Consider the following 17748-nt stretch of genomic DNA (forward strand, 5'->3'; position numbering starts at 1 on the left):
ATCTATGGAATGATTGTTTACTTGAAAACATAAAAAAATAAACATAAATCCCCTATTATAAAGTATAGATGGATATTTCTAACATAACGTTTGGCACATTATCACGTGACAATTTACTACTCTTAGTTTTCAGCCTTGGGATTTGACCTCTCGTCTGCGTTTCCTCTCGTGATTTAAAATTCCATTTCAGCTGTGATGTTAGCCACCTAGCTGGTTTGCATTGAATTCGATAAACGATAAGAAAAGGAGAGAGAGAGAGAGAGAGAGAGAGAAAAAAAAGATAGTTTAAAGTTTCAGACGTTGTCTTTCCATTCTGCCTCACTGTATTTTCTTTCACTATCACATCTTCCGATTTGACATAAACGATAGCAGCGATCTTTAATACTCTCGGCTATCTCCCCTTTACCCCTGTAAAGGCAGTTGCGTTGTTGGTGGTGTCGAGGAAAAGGAGGGCGGAGTGAAAAATGAACAGTAGTGTCGTACCGGACACTACGTGTACTACGTGCAAGCGTAACGTTAGCAGCTCACACTTCTTTCGCACTACTGGCCTTGCATACCAATCTGAGACGACCACCTATAGTTCTGCTTCTACAAAGTGTGCTGGGAAGGGGGGGATAGAAAAGAGAGGCGGGAGGGAGTCTAGGAATGAAATTGGCGTTAGACCTCACCAAATCTTTGGACCATCCAACCGACCAGCTAGTCCCTCTGCCGGCCGGTAGAGATTTGCGCTTCGTCACCTTTGACACACGGCCTACCGTTATTGAAATCGGGGATTACTTATGCAAGAATTGGCGCGCGCCGGGTGTGCCAAAAGCCGTGATTCTCTGATGAGCTTTCTGCGAACTACCGAGGCTGCACCGTGAACTGCATGAGAGAAATTCAAATTCCACTGTTCGCTCACCCTTCTGCTCCCTCCCTTCGGAGTTCTTCTGTTCCCCATCATCCTTCCCCCTTCTGCTCCTCGTCCTTACCTCCTGCTGTTCGCTGCTGCTGCTGCTGCTGCTGCAGCTACTGCGGCCCTGTAAATTATTTAGAGTAGCGACATGAAAAACAGTCACGCACGGAGCTTGATTTCAATTATAGACAGTGCGCCAGCAAGGCAGTTCGCCTCCGGCTGTGAAGGTGGAGAGAAAGGGTTCTGCTTAACACCAATTCCCAGTGACCATCAACATGGCTTTGTCAATGGGAATATTGCTGCAAATAGTGAATTACGAGATTAAGAGAGGTAGTTGTAGGTGAATTGTGACACCCACGGAGTCTTGGTTTTGTTATTTTATGCTCTTGAAAACCTGTAGTCTTGTTAGTTAGTGTTAGTAATGTCGCCGAGATTTTTGATTTTGGTGTTCATCGATAAATTTACCAAGGAATTCGGAAAACGTATATATATTGTGCGAACATTGATTCAAGAATTTAGTCTTTTTAAAAATCACATACCCACATAGATAACCCCTTCCCTATAGTTTGCACTCTTCCTCGTGGCTAACACAGCGGCTTCGATAGCTGGATGTAGGCAAAAGGTTGATACATTACATTGATACACCTTAACAGAATGTTTACTTAAAATGAAAGGGTCAGCTTGGCAAATTACCTTCGGGATGTTCGTAATTACACTTATGATGGGGGTAATTCTTATTGCTTTCGCTTATAATGTAACACTGCACTGCGTGTGGGGAAAAAGTAATCTTAAATCGAAGGTTACTTAGGTTTTCCAACTTTCCTTGGTCATTTATGCAAAGGGCATGTTATAGTTAAAAGTTAACGTGGCAGAGATTCAACGATTATAAGTTTATAATTAAAACATACCATTTGCATAAATGACCAATGATAACATCCAAAAGTAGCGTTGCATTACAAGAAATGGGAATGTCGTTATTAAAACCCGTTGAAGTGACCGATTGTTTTGTGCAAGATTTTTGACAAAATCTTGTACAACAACCAAAAATAATTTAGAACTGCCTCACTATTTCGTTGAAATAAAGGGTTTTTTTTTTTTTTTTTTTTTTTTCCTCCTCTCCCAATGGGAAAGTTGTTCCCCGTCCTCGTTTTAGCCTAAAATTCACTTCAGTAGTGAACACAAACCGATTTTATTTGAAGGAGGGTGAGAGGACTCATGTTTAGATGTGTGTTTTTTTTATTTTCTTCAAATAAAATTTGTTTCATTTCGTGTTAGAAGTACATCGATGAGGTTTTTAGTCTAAATCAAGGAAGGGGAAGCAGCTTTCTCATGGAGGGAGGGGCGAGTTCATTAACAAAATTTAAATTTACAAATCATAAAATGTAAACAGTAATATTTACCAATTTTAAATTCGGGAACATTCAGGTTTTGTTTCGTAGAAATTGTAATTTTTTTATTTGTTTTTATCAATCGAAGAAGGGGGCGAGGCTTTAAAGTGTTTAATAAAATTTTATAGATAGAAAACATTTCCAGGTGTTCGCAGAGATGTTAAAGCGGTTTTTTGGTGTTCGGTGCTTAGAGTTTGGCGAAAATATTGTTATTATTTCAACCCTCGTCAAAGTAACCAGTTTATGTTTTGGTTTGAAAATTTCCTTTTTTTTTTTTTTTTTTTCCATTTCTAATTAATGGACTGAAAATAAAATTGTCATGCTTATAAAATACGAATTTTTGATTTTAAGTTTTTGCTGCATTTGAAAAACGAATCTGTGCTGTGGAAGAATTGTTTTCGACTTTCCAGACTGAAATATTTGGTTGGTTTAAAAATATAATGAACAATTTTTGTTCATTATAATGGTTGCATTATAATGAACAAAAGATACCAGGTTTATGTTGGAGAGAGAAAGGTCGAGTTGCGAAGCTGGACTTAGGTCCAAAAAGAACTGTATACTTTCATGGACAACATGAAGTATTGGGGTAATCAGGGATGTAGGTCACATTCCTTTCCTTGCAGGTTCTTGTAGGCCGCCGCACCCACCAGACGTGTAAGTGTACCTATCGTAGCAAGGCATGCTCTTAAATTTGATGGGTATGCACTCGTGCATATTAAACTTCAAATCTGGTTTAAAAAAAAAAAGATTGCCGATTCGTTCTGTGTGATATGAAGATTATTTAATTTTTGAAATTTCATATGCATAGTAATGGCCATGTTGTTGGATGCCGCATGTGTCATAATAATATCCAAAGAATGTTGACATTAGAAAGTTATGAGATAAACTTCAAACTCAAGACATTTCGCATGGAATCATTATGATAGACACTGTTTAGTATATTTATTAAATGGGGGTGGAGGTAAACCAGATAATTCCAAAGTACGGTGAGAATCGGGTCCGAAGGTTTCTAGATTTGGGAAATTCGACTGTATAATTTATAATATATAAATGTTAATTTTGATTCATGCAGCATGCCAAAATCAGTGTTAGTAAACTTTTAGTGTGACTTTTAATAGTTGAAGAAATTCGAAACTCAGTAAATTCGTCGTTTAATATACTTTACTATAAAAATCAGCCTATTTATTATGTTTAGGGATCAGTTTTGCTATAGGATAAACAATCTGATTGTCATTAAAAATGAATACCGATAACAGTCATAAGGGGGTAAGTCGGAAAGGAGTTCCTTCCTCCCTCCCTCTTCAAAAAAGCAAAAGAAGTGTAATTTTTTTTTTTTTTTTTTGTTCCGAAAAATGGACTAATATTCTTTTCATTCATCTTAAAGAGAATTATTTCCATGACTTTTAATGAGCAGTGATGCCACAATTAGTGTCTTTTCTCAAAACCAATAATCGCAAAATTGTTTTGTATTTATTATAATTAATATTTATATTCTGTAATTAAATTATGGGAACTATTGGCGGGTGATTCAGAAAATGAGCTAGATAAATAACCAAATCTTTCATGTATGGGTTTTACGAATTATCAGGTAAAGTGTTCTGTGAATGATTATCATTTAATTAAAAGAGCCTATTACAAGTCAGTTTTCTGCTTCTCTGTGGTAGCCCTTGATGAGTAAGGAACACTGAATTAGCAGTCAAAATTTTCATTTCATATCGGTGCGTGTGCGAAAAGTATTTTTGTAGTGATGCCTATTTCTCCCTGAAGACAAGTAGTAGCCGACTTGAAACGTATGCCTCTTTAAGACCTTTTCGATACTGTGAATGCATTTTTCCGTGAATAATATTGAAATAACCCAAGATGACTTAAACTAACGTAGTGAAAGTAGGTGCCAGTGCTGTTATAATTTTCTAATATTTTAAAAGATTTTTTGTTTGTTTACTTCCGCGTCAATGTTGGTATTTGCACTACCGTCCTTAAAATACATTCTAGTCAAAATAATAATCTTTTATACATTTTCAAAAAAATTTCTTTGAACAGATATCACAATACCCAATTATGTCAAGTTGATTTATGTAATTGGAAATTTTAACATCGAATAACTTGTCAGTTCATTTTTTTAAAACGTACTATTTTTGATTACAACTAGATTTCTTGTTAACCGAATTTATTCTCGGCAACTAACTGTTTAAATTTGTTTTTCAGAATCAAGATTTAAATAATAATTTCAGTTTTGTGTCGAACTTTATGTATTAAATATCGATATCAACGTTGCATCATCTGTAAATAGCAGTGTTTGCATTCCCCCCTTCCAACTTTGTAATGTGCTGCTTTTTCCCGACGCTGCTTCTATTCGCTAGTTTTGCCGTAGCGAGCCCAGCGTCGTCTCAAGTCAAACATTCAATTTCTTCCGGTAATCAAAGAGTTGGCGTTGCATATTGATCAAGTAACGGACGACGGCATCTCCAAACTTAGCTTAGCCTGCGGCACTGACACACCCGTTGTACTTCTTATAATGTTGTCCCCGAGGACGCCAAGGTGGTGGTGGTGGGTCGTGGAAGGAAGGGGGCAGCAATGGACAGAACGTGGTGGACGTCTTTCTCGTCTGTTCCTGCACGTGCCGGCATTTGTATGTGCGTGTGCCTGCCCGCCATTTAAATTTAAAATGCAATCAATACTTCTTCGGCCTTTATTTCCTTCGTATGCCGGATATTTCATTCCTGGTGCGTGTGTTTGTGTTTTGCATCTGACAGCACTAAAACTTTTGTGTTTCAAAGGGACAATTCGTCCCTTTCGAGGGAAAACACGGAACACAATTAAAATCGCAAATTCTTCTCGTTCGTAGCAGTTACGAAAATATTTTTTCGTTTTAATCATACGAAATTCGATTTGAATTGTCAAGAAATGGATGTGTAAAGTTGAAAGAATTTCATGTGCCAAACTGATGATGCTCGGCATGCATTAATTATTCTTTTCAATACAGAAAGTTGGAGTGTTAATTGGACAAAACAATAGTGTGTTATCAAAGAAATTTGCCTCGTTAAAATCACTAATTTGGTAGATGAAAATGCAGTTTATTATTATTGTATTTATGGTTGTTGTGATGATATTAATCTTACTTGAAGAGTTTACGTTCAGAAGAAATTTTTCCTTTTTAAACTTTTCTTTTAATGCTGACTACTGTGCGGTAAAAGATCATAATTGATCTGTTTTTATAGCCTACAGTAGTCAGCATCACTGATTGAGTAATGGCAGACTGCACGCTCTCAAAATGTTTCCACTGTAAAAAAAAAACTTTTCCCGGGTAAAATTGAATAGTAGCAGCCAGTTTCGTGGACTGTCTGTTTTGAAAACCAAGATTCCGTCGAGATATTCTCTAACACAGACATTAACTTTGGCATTTCAAACAAGAACTGATGCAGGCATTAGAAATTCATTTTATTTATTTTGTTTGTTTAAGCAACACAATTCCAGTGTTAAAGTAACGAGCAAGTTTGCCATTAGCAAATCTGGATAATGAAGTTAGCACACTTTGTTTTGATAACAATAATCATGGTTGGTTACTTGTTATATATATATTGAATTTTTTCCCGTAGAGAAAGAGAGCGAAGACATCGCATGCAAGAATATGAACGTGAACATGAAAGTGATTCTAGTTGGCATCGGCACTCAGAAAATAGTTCTTCAAGAGATGACAGAGATCAAAAATACAGACACAAGGAGGATAGGCACAAAAGTGAAACTCATGAAAGAGCATCAAGATCTCCTCCAGCCCCCAGTAGAACTCGAAGTCAGAGTCATAGTAGAAGTGGATCTCGCGAACGGAGTAGATCACGTGACCGTAGCAGATTCCGTGACAGAAGTAGGTCACGTGATAGAAGCACATCACATGACCGCAACAAGTCTCATGAGCGTGCACGAAACCGTAGTAGGTCGCAAGAACGCAGTAGGTCACGTGACCGGAGTAGGTTGTCTAGCCGGAATGAATCTTATGACCGAAACAGATCTTCAAAGCGGTACAGGTCACGTGATCGCAGTAGGTCGCATAGCCATAGTTCTCCTAAGCGCCGTTCGGATCAGTGGTCATCATCATCGCAACGCAGGTATGTGGTCAAGTTATAATTTCAGGCCATAGTCCATCAGTTAATTTTATTTATCTGTAAATTATCCAAACTTTTGGTGTTGTAGAACAATTATGATCTTATTGATGCCGGATGATTATTGCAAGTTGTAATGCAGTTTGCAATAATGTTTACCTGATATTATCAGTAATTAATATTAAGCTAAAACAATGCTTATTAAAGTTTCCAACAGTTTAATTAAACGTTCACTGTTGAATTTGAATTTAATTTTTTACATCACTAGACAACACCAGAAGCATTGTCCTTTCTGATAGGAACTACCAGAAAGGACAACACTTCTGGTGACTGAAACTAAGAGTTTGAGCTGGCATCACTCAGTTAAGCTATGGAAATTTTAGACTATTTCTCATGATATATATTGAGCACCCTCTGAAGAACCTTCCAACAAATATTGTATACAGAAAATGTAAAATCATCAAACTATTTACAAGAAGAAAGCTATTTTACCTGTATATTACCCTGAATGATTTGTTCTCCAGTTTGTTAAAAATCAAATACTGCATTTCTTTTTGCAAAATAGAATTTTTTGTAAAACCGCAGACAGAATATATTTGAATAAAAGAAAATTAATCGCTGTGGAAAGAAAACACTTCTGTGTGGTAGCATCCCACCTACAGTTATGTGCTCATTACTGTTTGGCCTTGTCTTCAGTAATGTAGTTAGGTCTTTATTTTAATTGGATGTTTTGGGGAATAGGATTGGATGGATATCTCTTTTATGCTAGGTTTTGGAAATTATATGGAAGAAACTGTTGGGTAAATCTACTGGAACAGAATATGGGGGGGGGAGAGAGAGAGAGAGAGAGAGAGAGAGAGAGAGAGGACCATTAGAGATTAGGATATTTGAGATGTGTTGGGACTGGATTCTTCCCCCCCCCCAGATATTACCTACTTTTCCTTGGGCTGAGTTGGAAAGGGGAGGAGAGTTGCATGTATGTTCATCTCCATAGGCCTGCATTGTAGGTTGAGGAATATGAATAATCATACCTCAATCTTCAAAAAAGTATCCTTATTTTTATTGATTTTTCTTCTCCTTGAGATGCATTGGATAGTCTAAGCCTCTTTTAATCTGTCAGCAGTTTGAAAAGGATTATTCCTCCCTGTACGTAGGATCACTTTGACCCCACATGAGCAAAACTCAGCAAAAAATAACTCAAAACTATTCACTTTTTGTTTGTTACCTTTTCTGAACACGACTATGAGAAACTTTTTTTATATTTAAAAAAATATATTTTTAATTAATTTTGGAATCGGAATTCCTTTAGCCCTGTGGGCGAGAAAACCCACATGAAAAAACTGTGCGCTTCAACAAACACCTGCAATTGGGTGCCAGTATATCATTAGCAGGAGTGCTGCTGCATGAAATGCAAAGCACACATGTTAGCAATTTGCATGTTAGCTTTTGTCAGAGAGATTTGTGACATTGCCCGATTGGAGGAAAGTGCCTGTCAATAAAGCCAGCTTGATCAATAATTGCACATGACAGATGCCACTCAATATAAGCATATAATTAAGTTTAACTTAATTCCTACTTGATAATTAACAGAATTTTCAGTGGAGAAATCAAAGAAAAGATTTCAAAAACAGCTATTAGGCATTTCAACTATGTGGATGAATAGATGAAAAGTACAAATTACTGAAATATTGTTTGGGGTCCCATCGACCCCCAAGCGACATACTCTGGATTAAATTCTCTCCTTCCCTTCTGGTCTGGTTTGATGGCAATGATGTGTGGGTGCTTAAGATTAAATCTGATTTTCAATGATGGAGAAATGTTTACTTTCCACATTCAGTATACCTGCACAGTCAGTAGTAACGCTCTGAAATTCTCACATTTGAAGAAATTTGGATTTATTACCAAAAATTTACTACTGGATTAATTCCTGTTGATCTTGTGCATGTAGGTATCTATGAATGCCTGCAAATTGCATGCCCATTAATAGTAGAGGTACATAGTTAAAAACAGAATAATTATGAATGTTCAAAATGCATGGCAAGTGTTATCTCCTTAGAAGAACTTTAATACTAGGACAAAAAATCTAAGGAAAGTTTTGCAGAAAAATGCTTTTAATTTTCTTCTCAAAAATTGGGAAGGGGTGAAAAAATTTGGAGAAAATCCATTTGGTGAATAATATAATTTGCTTTGCTAAATGTAATTTTGAGTTCAAATTGTTGGACAGAGTATTAGTAAATTAACTGGTTTTGCATATTAAGAAGATAAACTTTCTTCACTTGTCTATGATTATAAGTATTATTGGGATAAAATGTTGATTTTTTTTAGAAATTTTGTTGATCGTTATATTGCTTTAGCTGATGTAATCAGAATCTGTTATTAGGTTGCTTCAGTGGCTAAAGACATTTATCCTGCTTTTTTATATAAATCTGATTGATTTTCATTTGCTTAAGAGAATATGCCCATTTCTTTGAATTATTCATCAGTTTATATATATATATATATTTTTTTTTTTTTTTTTGTTCTTTCTGGTTGACTTGACTGATTGCACTGTATTTCCACAATCAGAAATTTTAAACTTGTTCCTCCCCCTGCATCCATGTTTACACGTAGTTGCATTCTCCAATAAAACGTTGTGTATAATTTTGTGTTTTAATGTATTTCTGTTGCCTGAGCCAGAGAAGAATGTTTTTGACAACATTTTACATTTTAAAATTCTCTACAGTAATAAAAGTTTAGGGGGGGTTGCTTTGCTGCATGATTGTGTTACATGATTGATATAAAAATGGTTAGATCATTGTTGAACCAGATGTGACAGCATCGAATTACTTCCGTGATTGCTGGTGTACATTATATCAAGCATTGCTTCATTGTGGAACTGTTTTTAGGTTTGACTTGACAGTCTTTTGTTATTTTGGAATGGTTGGTTGGTCTAATGAGTTGCAGTTATGATAAAACAACTGGCAGGAAGTTGGAAAGCTTCCAATTTCTCTTTGGCTGGAAATTTTAATATTTGGTTGAATATAAAATGATTCTCCAAGAATTAGTATTTAAAACAAGTGACTTTAAAATATATTAGAACAGCCCTGTGGATATTTTAAAATCTTGAAAAAATCGGTTCATCACATGGACATTTAAAGTAACAGATTCTGTCATTGTATGTACTTGTATAAATTAAAATGAATAACCGATCAGTTACATGGTTAGCCATAAAAAATTGTTCTCTTGTATTGTTCTGCACTGTAACTGTTAGTAGCCTTGCAACATTTACGAAACACTAACACTGCCAGATAATAAAGCACAACAAGGTGTATTTTTTAGTAAATATCTCCTCTTAGATGTTCTCATATATTACTTACTTTTGCAAGCTTTTATACAGAAATATTTAAAAGATTATTATGAATAAGAAGTAAGGCTGAAGAAAGATATAAAGATGTAAAGAAAGAAACAGAGCTTTTAGAGCTTGCTCAGAGAAGGGTAGCCAGATTAGTGAACGATGCTAATTATTGTCCATATGAAGAATGGCTTAGAAGGTGCAGACCACAAAGTTGGGCAACTAGTCATCATAGGGTGAGTGGATAGTCATGTGTGGATACCTGAGTGGATAGTCATGTTTTAGTGATGAAAATATGAGCACTTGGGGAAATTTTTATTTTTTTAAATGTATTTTAGACAGCCTTGTGCTTCATGACTTATTTTGTACTATAACTTGTTATAGCGCAGAATAAAACAATGAAATCATGGTTGAAAGTGTCTCTAACTTTCCCATTGATAAGTTTTTCAGACATAAAAATTACCATGCAATCTAAACAGGCAGCCAGGAAGGCTCTTGGTGTCCTGTCTGTGATTTTCTCCTTATCAATGCATGGAGTGAAAACTCCATGCATTGATAAGGAGAATCATTATGGCATTCAGAAGGAAATGCTCAGTTTTGTGTTTATATTATGCTATAAATGCTTTTAAGGTCGGCTGAGTGCAAATTTTTTTATCATCCAGGTTTACAAGTTAAAATATCAATTTTTTTAAATGAAAAAAAAAAGGAAAAACTAAGGCAAAGCTGTAATGGTGAGAGAGAGAGACTTATTCTGTTTGGAGCCTGTCAATATGATTACTCTGAGGTTAGTTGGTTGACTATGTTGGGGTTGTATTATATTTTTCCTGCAGTCTGACTGACTGCGAGATAAATAAATTTCTGTTTATTACCAAAATGACCAAGGCCAGAAGAGTGACAAGGTTGTTTAATGGCACAAAAGAGTAGTATTCTTACAGGAAAGAGACTGGATTTCAGTGTTAGTAATTGTAAACAAGGCAAAGGGTGACCTGATGAAGCTATTTAAGGTTCTAAGAGTGTTTAGGAAACTAAATGCTGGGGGCTTCTTTATACTCACATGACATACATAAGGGAAAACAAATTTAAATTGAAAGGACGTGATTGTAGAATATGTGTCAGAAAAAAATTTATATTTATTCAGAAAGTGAGTGACTGTTTGAATAAGCTCTCACCTGTTCTTTGTGGTGTTGGTTATCCCTTATCTATCTAAATTTAAAGGAGGACTAGAGCCAAATACTTTAATGAAATGGGTAAATGAAGTGAGGAAAGGGCATATTAGTCATATTTGTTCATTGATGATCTGTGTTAACCCGAAAATGTAGACAAAAGTTCTTGTTCTTAATGTGTAAATGGAATAATCGGTTAATTGTATATTCACCAAAATATGAGTGTATAAAGCTAGTAAACCATAAAGCCATCATCCATTATTCATTGTTTTCGAAGTGACTGCCTTGACTATTCACTCCCCCTAAAAAAAAAAAAAAGTTCTAGGCATTCTTCATATGGGAATTAGTAAGCTTTTGACTAAGCATACTTTTGAGACTTCAAACTAAATTTAATAATTCCACAACTCTGATCCTGCTCAAGCAGCAGCAGCTGAGATCATCAACTTCCTTTTCCAAAATGAAAATTTTCTTGAACATCATGTCATCTCTGGTGGTTGAATCTGAATCGTTTTTTAATTTTTATTTTTCTGACAACTTCCTATCGTTTGATGATCCTTGCACTACAGAATGCAACAGTTCATATTTTGATGCATTTTTTGTAGAAGACTAACTCCTCACATAAATCTGTGAGTGACATGAGTCATCAGTGCTTTGCAAAGTTTTCTGAGGTAGCTTATTGAACAAAATACATTGCTGTCTGAAGTCATTTTCATTTGGGGAGATCTGGGAGCAGGTTTTTCAATCAGTGCAACTACTAAAAAATCTAGCGTACACCTTTTCAGTTGAAGAGGTGTACACTAGATGAGTAGTGCGTTGAATTCCTGAATAAGGTTGAATCTTATTATTTTATTAGTGTGAAACCACTTGTTATGAATTCTCTTGATTTCATAAAGATTTAAAATTATGTATAAACATGCCTGCGTAAGTTAACTGAAGTTGCACATAAGCATAAAAAATGAGCTTACTTGTTAGGCAAAATTCATGGACATTTCTCTCTCTAATTAGATAAAAGTATGAAGAGCTGCTGAATAATACCATGGTTATATTGCTTTTTTTTTTTTTTTTTTTCATTTAAATATTCTTTATTTTATTTGTATGTTTAAACAGATTAATATGCAGCAATTAAATTTGTTGTGCATAGTATTTTCTTCTATTTTAAAAGCAAGAATACATTATTTAGCAGCTGCAGTTAGCATTTTTTTTTGTTTTGGTTGACCATTATTTGATACAATTCATTGATATACCTTTACTATGAGTGATAAATTTACTTATTTTTGATTTCAGCCATTCTAGCAGATCTGATGCAAGGCCAGAAATTAGATCCAAAAGAGTGAGGTCTCTGGTAGATTATTAACTATTGGAAGAATAGTGACGACGGAGGACTGTACATTCAAGACATCCTGGACATTCAAGATGTCCAGCTTATTATTACAAGTTCCTGAAAAGAATGGAAAGTGAATCACATATTTCAGTACATAAATGCTGGAAATTGTTGCACTTTTTTTTCTTTTGGGATTGATGGTGTTCTGTGCATGTTGATGTTATATACTGATAGAGTTACCAAAGAATGTAACAAAGATCGTTACTTCTCAGTGTTGCACTGCATCTCCACAACTTGGGTAGCTCCTCACTTGTAAAAAACAGAAGTATAACAAGGTGAACTTGATTCCTCTCTTAGAAGACTTTTTATTATTATTAATTTTTTTTTTTTATCATTGACGTTTTAAGCCAAACTCTTATGAGTACTGCTAATGAAAATAATAATAGCAAGTTTCCTATAGTTTCTTGATTATCATTGTTTTTTTTTTTATTTAATGATGATCATATAGACTACACAGTTGTATATGTCTTTGCAAGTTTTTTGTTCTCTTGGTACAGTGACTGAATCATTGTGTGACTACATTTCTTGTTTACTTAGTAAACTGATAAAAGTATGCTGGCCACTCCTTAATTTTGTTTACCTTTAAACTAGAGATACTGTGTTTAGAGAGGAATAAAATGTTCTCGTTTTTAATGGCTGCACTCATTTATATTTTATATATGATGCATTTAAATTACCATTTCTTGTAAAGCCTAAGTTTAAGTTAACCCTACTGCAAACAACAGCAAATAAACAGTACCATTAAATTATCTTAAAAAAATAAAAATTGTTAACTAAAATTTCTTTTCAAATCCATTTTATTTTGCTGCATGATTTTGTTGAAATACTTCAAAACGGTAAGTAAATTCTTTTGCATCTTCTACTGTTACACATTTTACAATCAGTCTGCTAATTAGCATTTCTTTTACAAGGAAGAAAGAACTTTGTAGTCCTGGTAACTCACTCTTTTGTCTTAATTTTGTATACAATTATAAAACATTTTTGTACTACTGTCTGTAGGAATATGCTACAGTGTATAGAATAAACTCTTTGAACTCATGTTGGCTGCATATTCTGTAATCACAAATTATTACAACATTTATTTGTCTTTAGACTCTGACAGGTTTCTTTCAAATTTCGGCTTCACGATTAGAAAATGAATGGGTGCTTGTGTGTGTGAAATTAGACACAGACACGTGTGGAGAAATTCATACTGTTGAGCGCAGCCTCCATGTTAGGATAGTAGCCTTGTCCCTTGCTGCTTGCGTGTAAATGTCTGAATTCAAATTTTTATCATTGATGTAAGGAAATTGGGAAGCCTTTCCAAGTTAACGGGCCTTGGAATATGTGCACATTGTACAGGTGGGGTAGTTCATTTATGTAACATGGCCAGCCACAGTCCTGCTTACTTTGATATAGCAATAATATGTATGGAATAAGACAGACAATATTTTCCCTCAATATGAAGTCAGTATATGACAGAGTTGCAATTGCGCGCTCTGTCATGTTCTGAAGCACAAATGTAAAATCAAGAATAACCTCCTCTGCATCCTAAAATCTGTCTAATAAAGAATGTGATAAGTTTATAGCCTAGCATAGAATGAATTATTATCTGTTGTTAACTTTACGCCATTTTTGATGTGGTTTCTTTTATTCAATGCAGTTTTCCAGTGATGCTCTAGATTTGTGATCCCAGTTTTGTAGTTGCCTACTTTATGGTTGTGAAAAAAGAGTTGCAAGATTGCTATAACCTCATTGTCTGACCCAAAATTCCTTTCAGACAAGTTGGTTTTTAATTTTGAGAATAAATGGAAATCAGAAAGGACTATTTTCTTGGTGAAACTAAACACCTTTAGCCAGCTTTCCTGGCTTGTTTTATTTGATTTCATCAAATAATTTAGTTACTACATTAGCATATTATTGGCCCTTTGGAAGATAATCTATCATTATTATCCCTTTTGAATATAGAAGACAACTGTTCAGACTTTGTCCTCCCTCCCCCCTTGGAGGTAGTGAATCAGTATACTTCCATTGTTTTATTGCACCTTTGACTCTGGTTGGTAATGACGAAGCCTTGATGACAAGGAAAATGTTGCCTCGAAGTTTTGAATTGGTTTTTGATCAGGTGTCAGAAGTGGGAACCCATCTTGCAGAAACATTTGTTATAGCTAATTCATTTGATTGGATGTTTTGTACTCATTCACTTGTATGCCATAGCCTCAACTGTTTGTTTAACAGTTATTTGCCAGTTATCATATCATGAACTTTACTGATGTTTTCCGGCATGATTGCTGTTTATGGACTTCCACTGTGTGGTTCATCTTCAATGCTGGTTCTGCTGTGTTTAAATTCAGCAACCCAGTTTTTAACAGTTGCATATGATGGGGAAGATTCTTCTAATATTTATACCATGTCTTTGTGAATATCCTTGCTGGATTGGCCTTTTTTGTAAATATTCTGTTGCAGCTCAGTGTTTAATTTTTATTTATGTTTTATAAATACTTGGACTTCAGTGACCTAAGAAAAAAGTGTAAATATTATGAACTTTGCATGTGTTCAAATTATTAAAAAAAAAAATAAACAAATAAATTAAAAAAAAAAAAAAATATATATATATATATATATATATATATATATATATATAATATATATATATAATATATATATAAACGGAAAAAACGAAAAAATCGACAACTTACCGGTACATTAAAGTAAAATATAAATAATTAAAGTAAATTATAAATAATTAAATAATCAATTTAACACAATTCAAAATCAATTCAAAACAATTAAAATTCAAATTAACGCAATTAAAAGAAGCTAACGAAAATATTCAAAACGATTTTCCTTCCTGAAGCTGACAATGCTTTTCGACCGACTGTCGTGATCACAGGAATGAAAATTATCGAATCAGGCTAAACCTGCAACTTAAATAGTGATTATGTGTCTTCGCGCATGCGCGTAAAGGTCCACGCATCGGAGATCAAATATGGCCGCCGAACATTAACAGAATTCTCGTGTAATTTAATTTCAACGGTTTCTGCAATTAATAGTCGCGTATAATTACGTTGAACGTTAAGTATTTTGGCCTCGTTAAATAAAAAAGTATGTTTTTCGTTAATGGCATGAAAGGCTAATTCTGACGCTGCTGAACGAGAAGCACGAACAGAGGCTTCGTGTTGATTTACACGGATATTAAGAGAAAACCGCGTGGAACCCTGATAAGACGAGTCGCAATCACCGCAAGAAATGTTGTATACTAGATCATTAATTTGTGTTGCGAACGCCGAAAGAACCGAGCGATTGTTCAGTATAGTGTGTAACTTCCGTATAGGCCTAGCTATAATTTTAAATTCGGTATCTTTAAAGAATCTGTTAAGCTGTTTGTGCCACTGTTCAACATATGGGACAGAAATAAAGTATTTTTTGATATTACTATTGTTGATTGGTGCAGTATTTTGTATCCTATCCTTAGCTTGTGCCCTAATTCGATTTATTGTGTTAATGGGATAACCCCTGTTCAAGAATCTGCTAGTTAATATTTGTATTTCTGAGTCTAAAGCAGAATCCGTCGTTGAATATTTATAGGCATTTAGAAATTGATTAAAGATAATCGATCTTTTGTAGGTGAACGGGTGGTAGCTATTATAATGTAGAAGCATACCGGTGTTTGTGGGTTTTCGATAGATGCTAAATTGTATTTTGTTCGAGTCCCGGGTAAGCGTGAAATTTAGAAAGTTTAATGACTTAGTATCCGTATCTTCCCTTTCCAATGTAAATTTGAGTCTAGAATGAATATTGTTAAACGAATGTAAAATATCTTGGATAGTACTACTATCGGTAATAACTAGAACATCGTCTAAATACCTCCCATAGTATGTGATACGGGGACGAAAAGGTGTCAAATGTATCTGCTCAATCGTTGAGAGATAGATCTCTGACATTAAGCCACTCAGGCTCAAACCCATTGGTAATCCAAAAATTTGTTTGTACACCTTGTCTCGAAAGGTGATGTAGTTAGCCTCAACTAATAGTTTAATTAAGTGAAAAATCTCCTTTATAGGCAGCTTCGTATAATTAATCGGTGTCGAGTTTTTATTTAACATATCCCAAATAATATCTAATGTGTATTCAACGTTTACATTCGTATATAATGATGTAACATCTAATGAGAATAAATTGTTATTGTCGCCGAGTCTACAGTCTTTAAGATTATTAAATAATGTATCGTAATTCTTAATCCCAAATTGTATAACCTGTCTAAAAGGTTTTATAATGTTATATACATGTGTGGCTAAGGCTGAAAATGCCGAGTTCCTGTAGGAAACAATAGGTCGAATCGGAAATCCAGGCTTGTGTAATTTTACCTGACCAAAAAGTGCAGGAATATTGTATGTTCTGGACTTCAATTCCTTCAACTGAACCATAGTAATGTAGTCGTTTTTACGATATGTGGTTAACGTTTTATTGTATTGATTTACCAAATTGGTAAACAGTGTCGGGTCCACTTCACAATAAGTGGAGCTATCAGATACAACTGAATCTAACTTATTTATATAATCATGTTTATCTAGTATTACCACTGTATCTCCTTTATCTGCCCTCTGTATAATAATGTCCTTATTTTCTCGAAGTTCTCGTAAAGCTGAACTGTCATGTGTATTCAATTTAGGAAGTCGTGTTTCTTTATTATATTACGTAATATTGTTAAGCTTGCCTTAAAATCTCGATATTCGGATAAACAAAAATACCTTTCCCAGGTTAGGAAGCTTCGCGATAAATTAAAAAATTATCTACATCCGAACGATTGGTCTGTATTGAAGACCTCCATAGATTTGCGACGGGAAGCACAAACCTCAGAAATAAAAAACAGACACGTTAATAAGTTGCAAACATTATCGAATAGTTCAAGACACATTCATACGAATTCTAACACATTGTCGCGAGCTTGCGACCAAGTTCACACGAGTTGGGTGACATCCCCCCCACAGACACATAACGCACTACCACAGAATATGTCGGCTAGTTCACGAACACCCCCTCACCCAGTATCCAACGAACCGACACATCAACAGGTTACAAATCTTTCCTCGTGTACACTATCGCAGGACCAGATTTCACTTTTATCCAAAGGATTAAATTATAATTTACCACCTCGAAAGCTGCCAAAAAAACAATGCGTAATTGATTTTGAATTTGGACTTCGTAGTGTTCCACAAAAAGATGTATTTATTCAACAAGTTAACCAAGTAGTGAATAACATAAAAGAAACACGACTTCCTAAATTGAATACACATGACAGTTCAGCTTTACGAGAACTTCGAGAAAATAAGGACATTATTATACAGAGGGCAGATAAAGGAGATACAGTGGTAATACTAGATAAACATGATTATATAAATAAGTTAGATTCAGTTGTATCTGATAGCTCCACTTATTGTGAAGTGGACCCGACACTGTTTACCAATTTGGTAAATCAATACAATAAAACGTTAACCACATATCGTAAAAACG

General features: G+C 34.8%; 1 protein-coding gene across 3 annotated transcripts in view; it reads left to right on the forward strand.

Moving 5' to 3' along the window:
• The window catches only part of LOC150085004 (uncharacterized), a 234710-nt gene extending 221724 nt beyond the window's left edge, over positions 1–12986 (forward strand). For 2 of the 3 annotated variants that reach the window (XM_090376729.1, XM_090376730.1), the window contains exons 19-20: positions 5880–6386; positions 12159–12986. In XM_090376729.1, the coding sequence (XP_090232855.1) occupies positions 5880–6386; positions 12159–12228 (577 nt within the window). In that variant the 3' untranslated portion in view covers positions 12229–12986. The remainder of the gene's footprint in view (positions 1–5879; positions 6387–12158) is intronic. The other variant, XM_090376731.1, reaches the window with a different exon arrangement.
• Positions 12987–17748: the final 4762 nt, after the last annotated feature.

Source organism: Mastigoproctus giganteus, chromosome 6 (genome assembly GCF_048544385.1).
Source record: "Mastigoproctus giganteus isolate SK-2022 chromosome 6, ASM4854438v1, whole genome shotgun sequence".
In the NCBI taxonomy this organism is placed as follows: Eukaryota; Metazoa; Arthropoda; class Arachnida; order Uropygi; family Thelyphonidae; genus Mastigoproctus; species Mastigoproctus giganteus.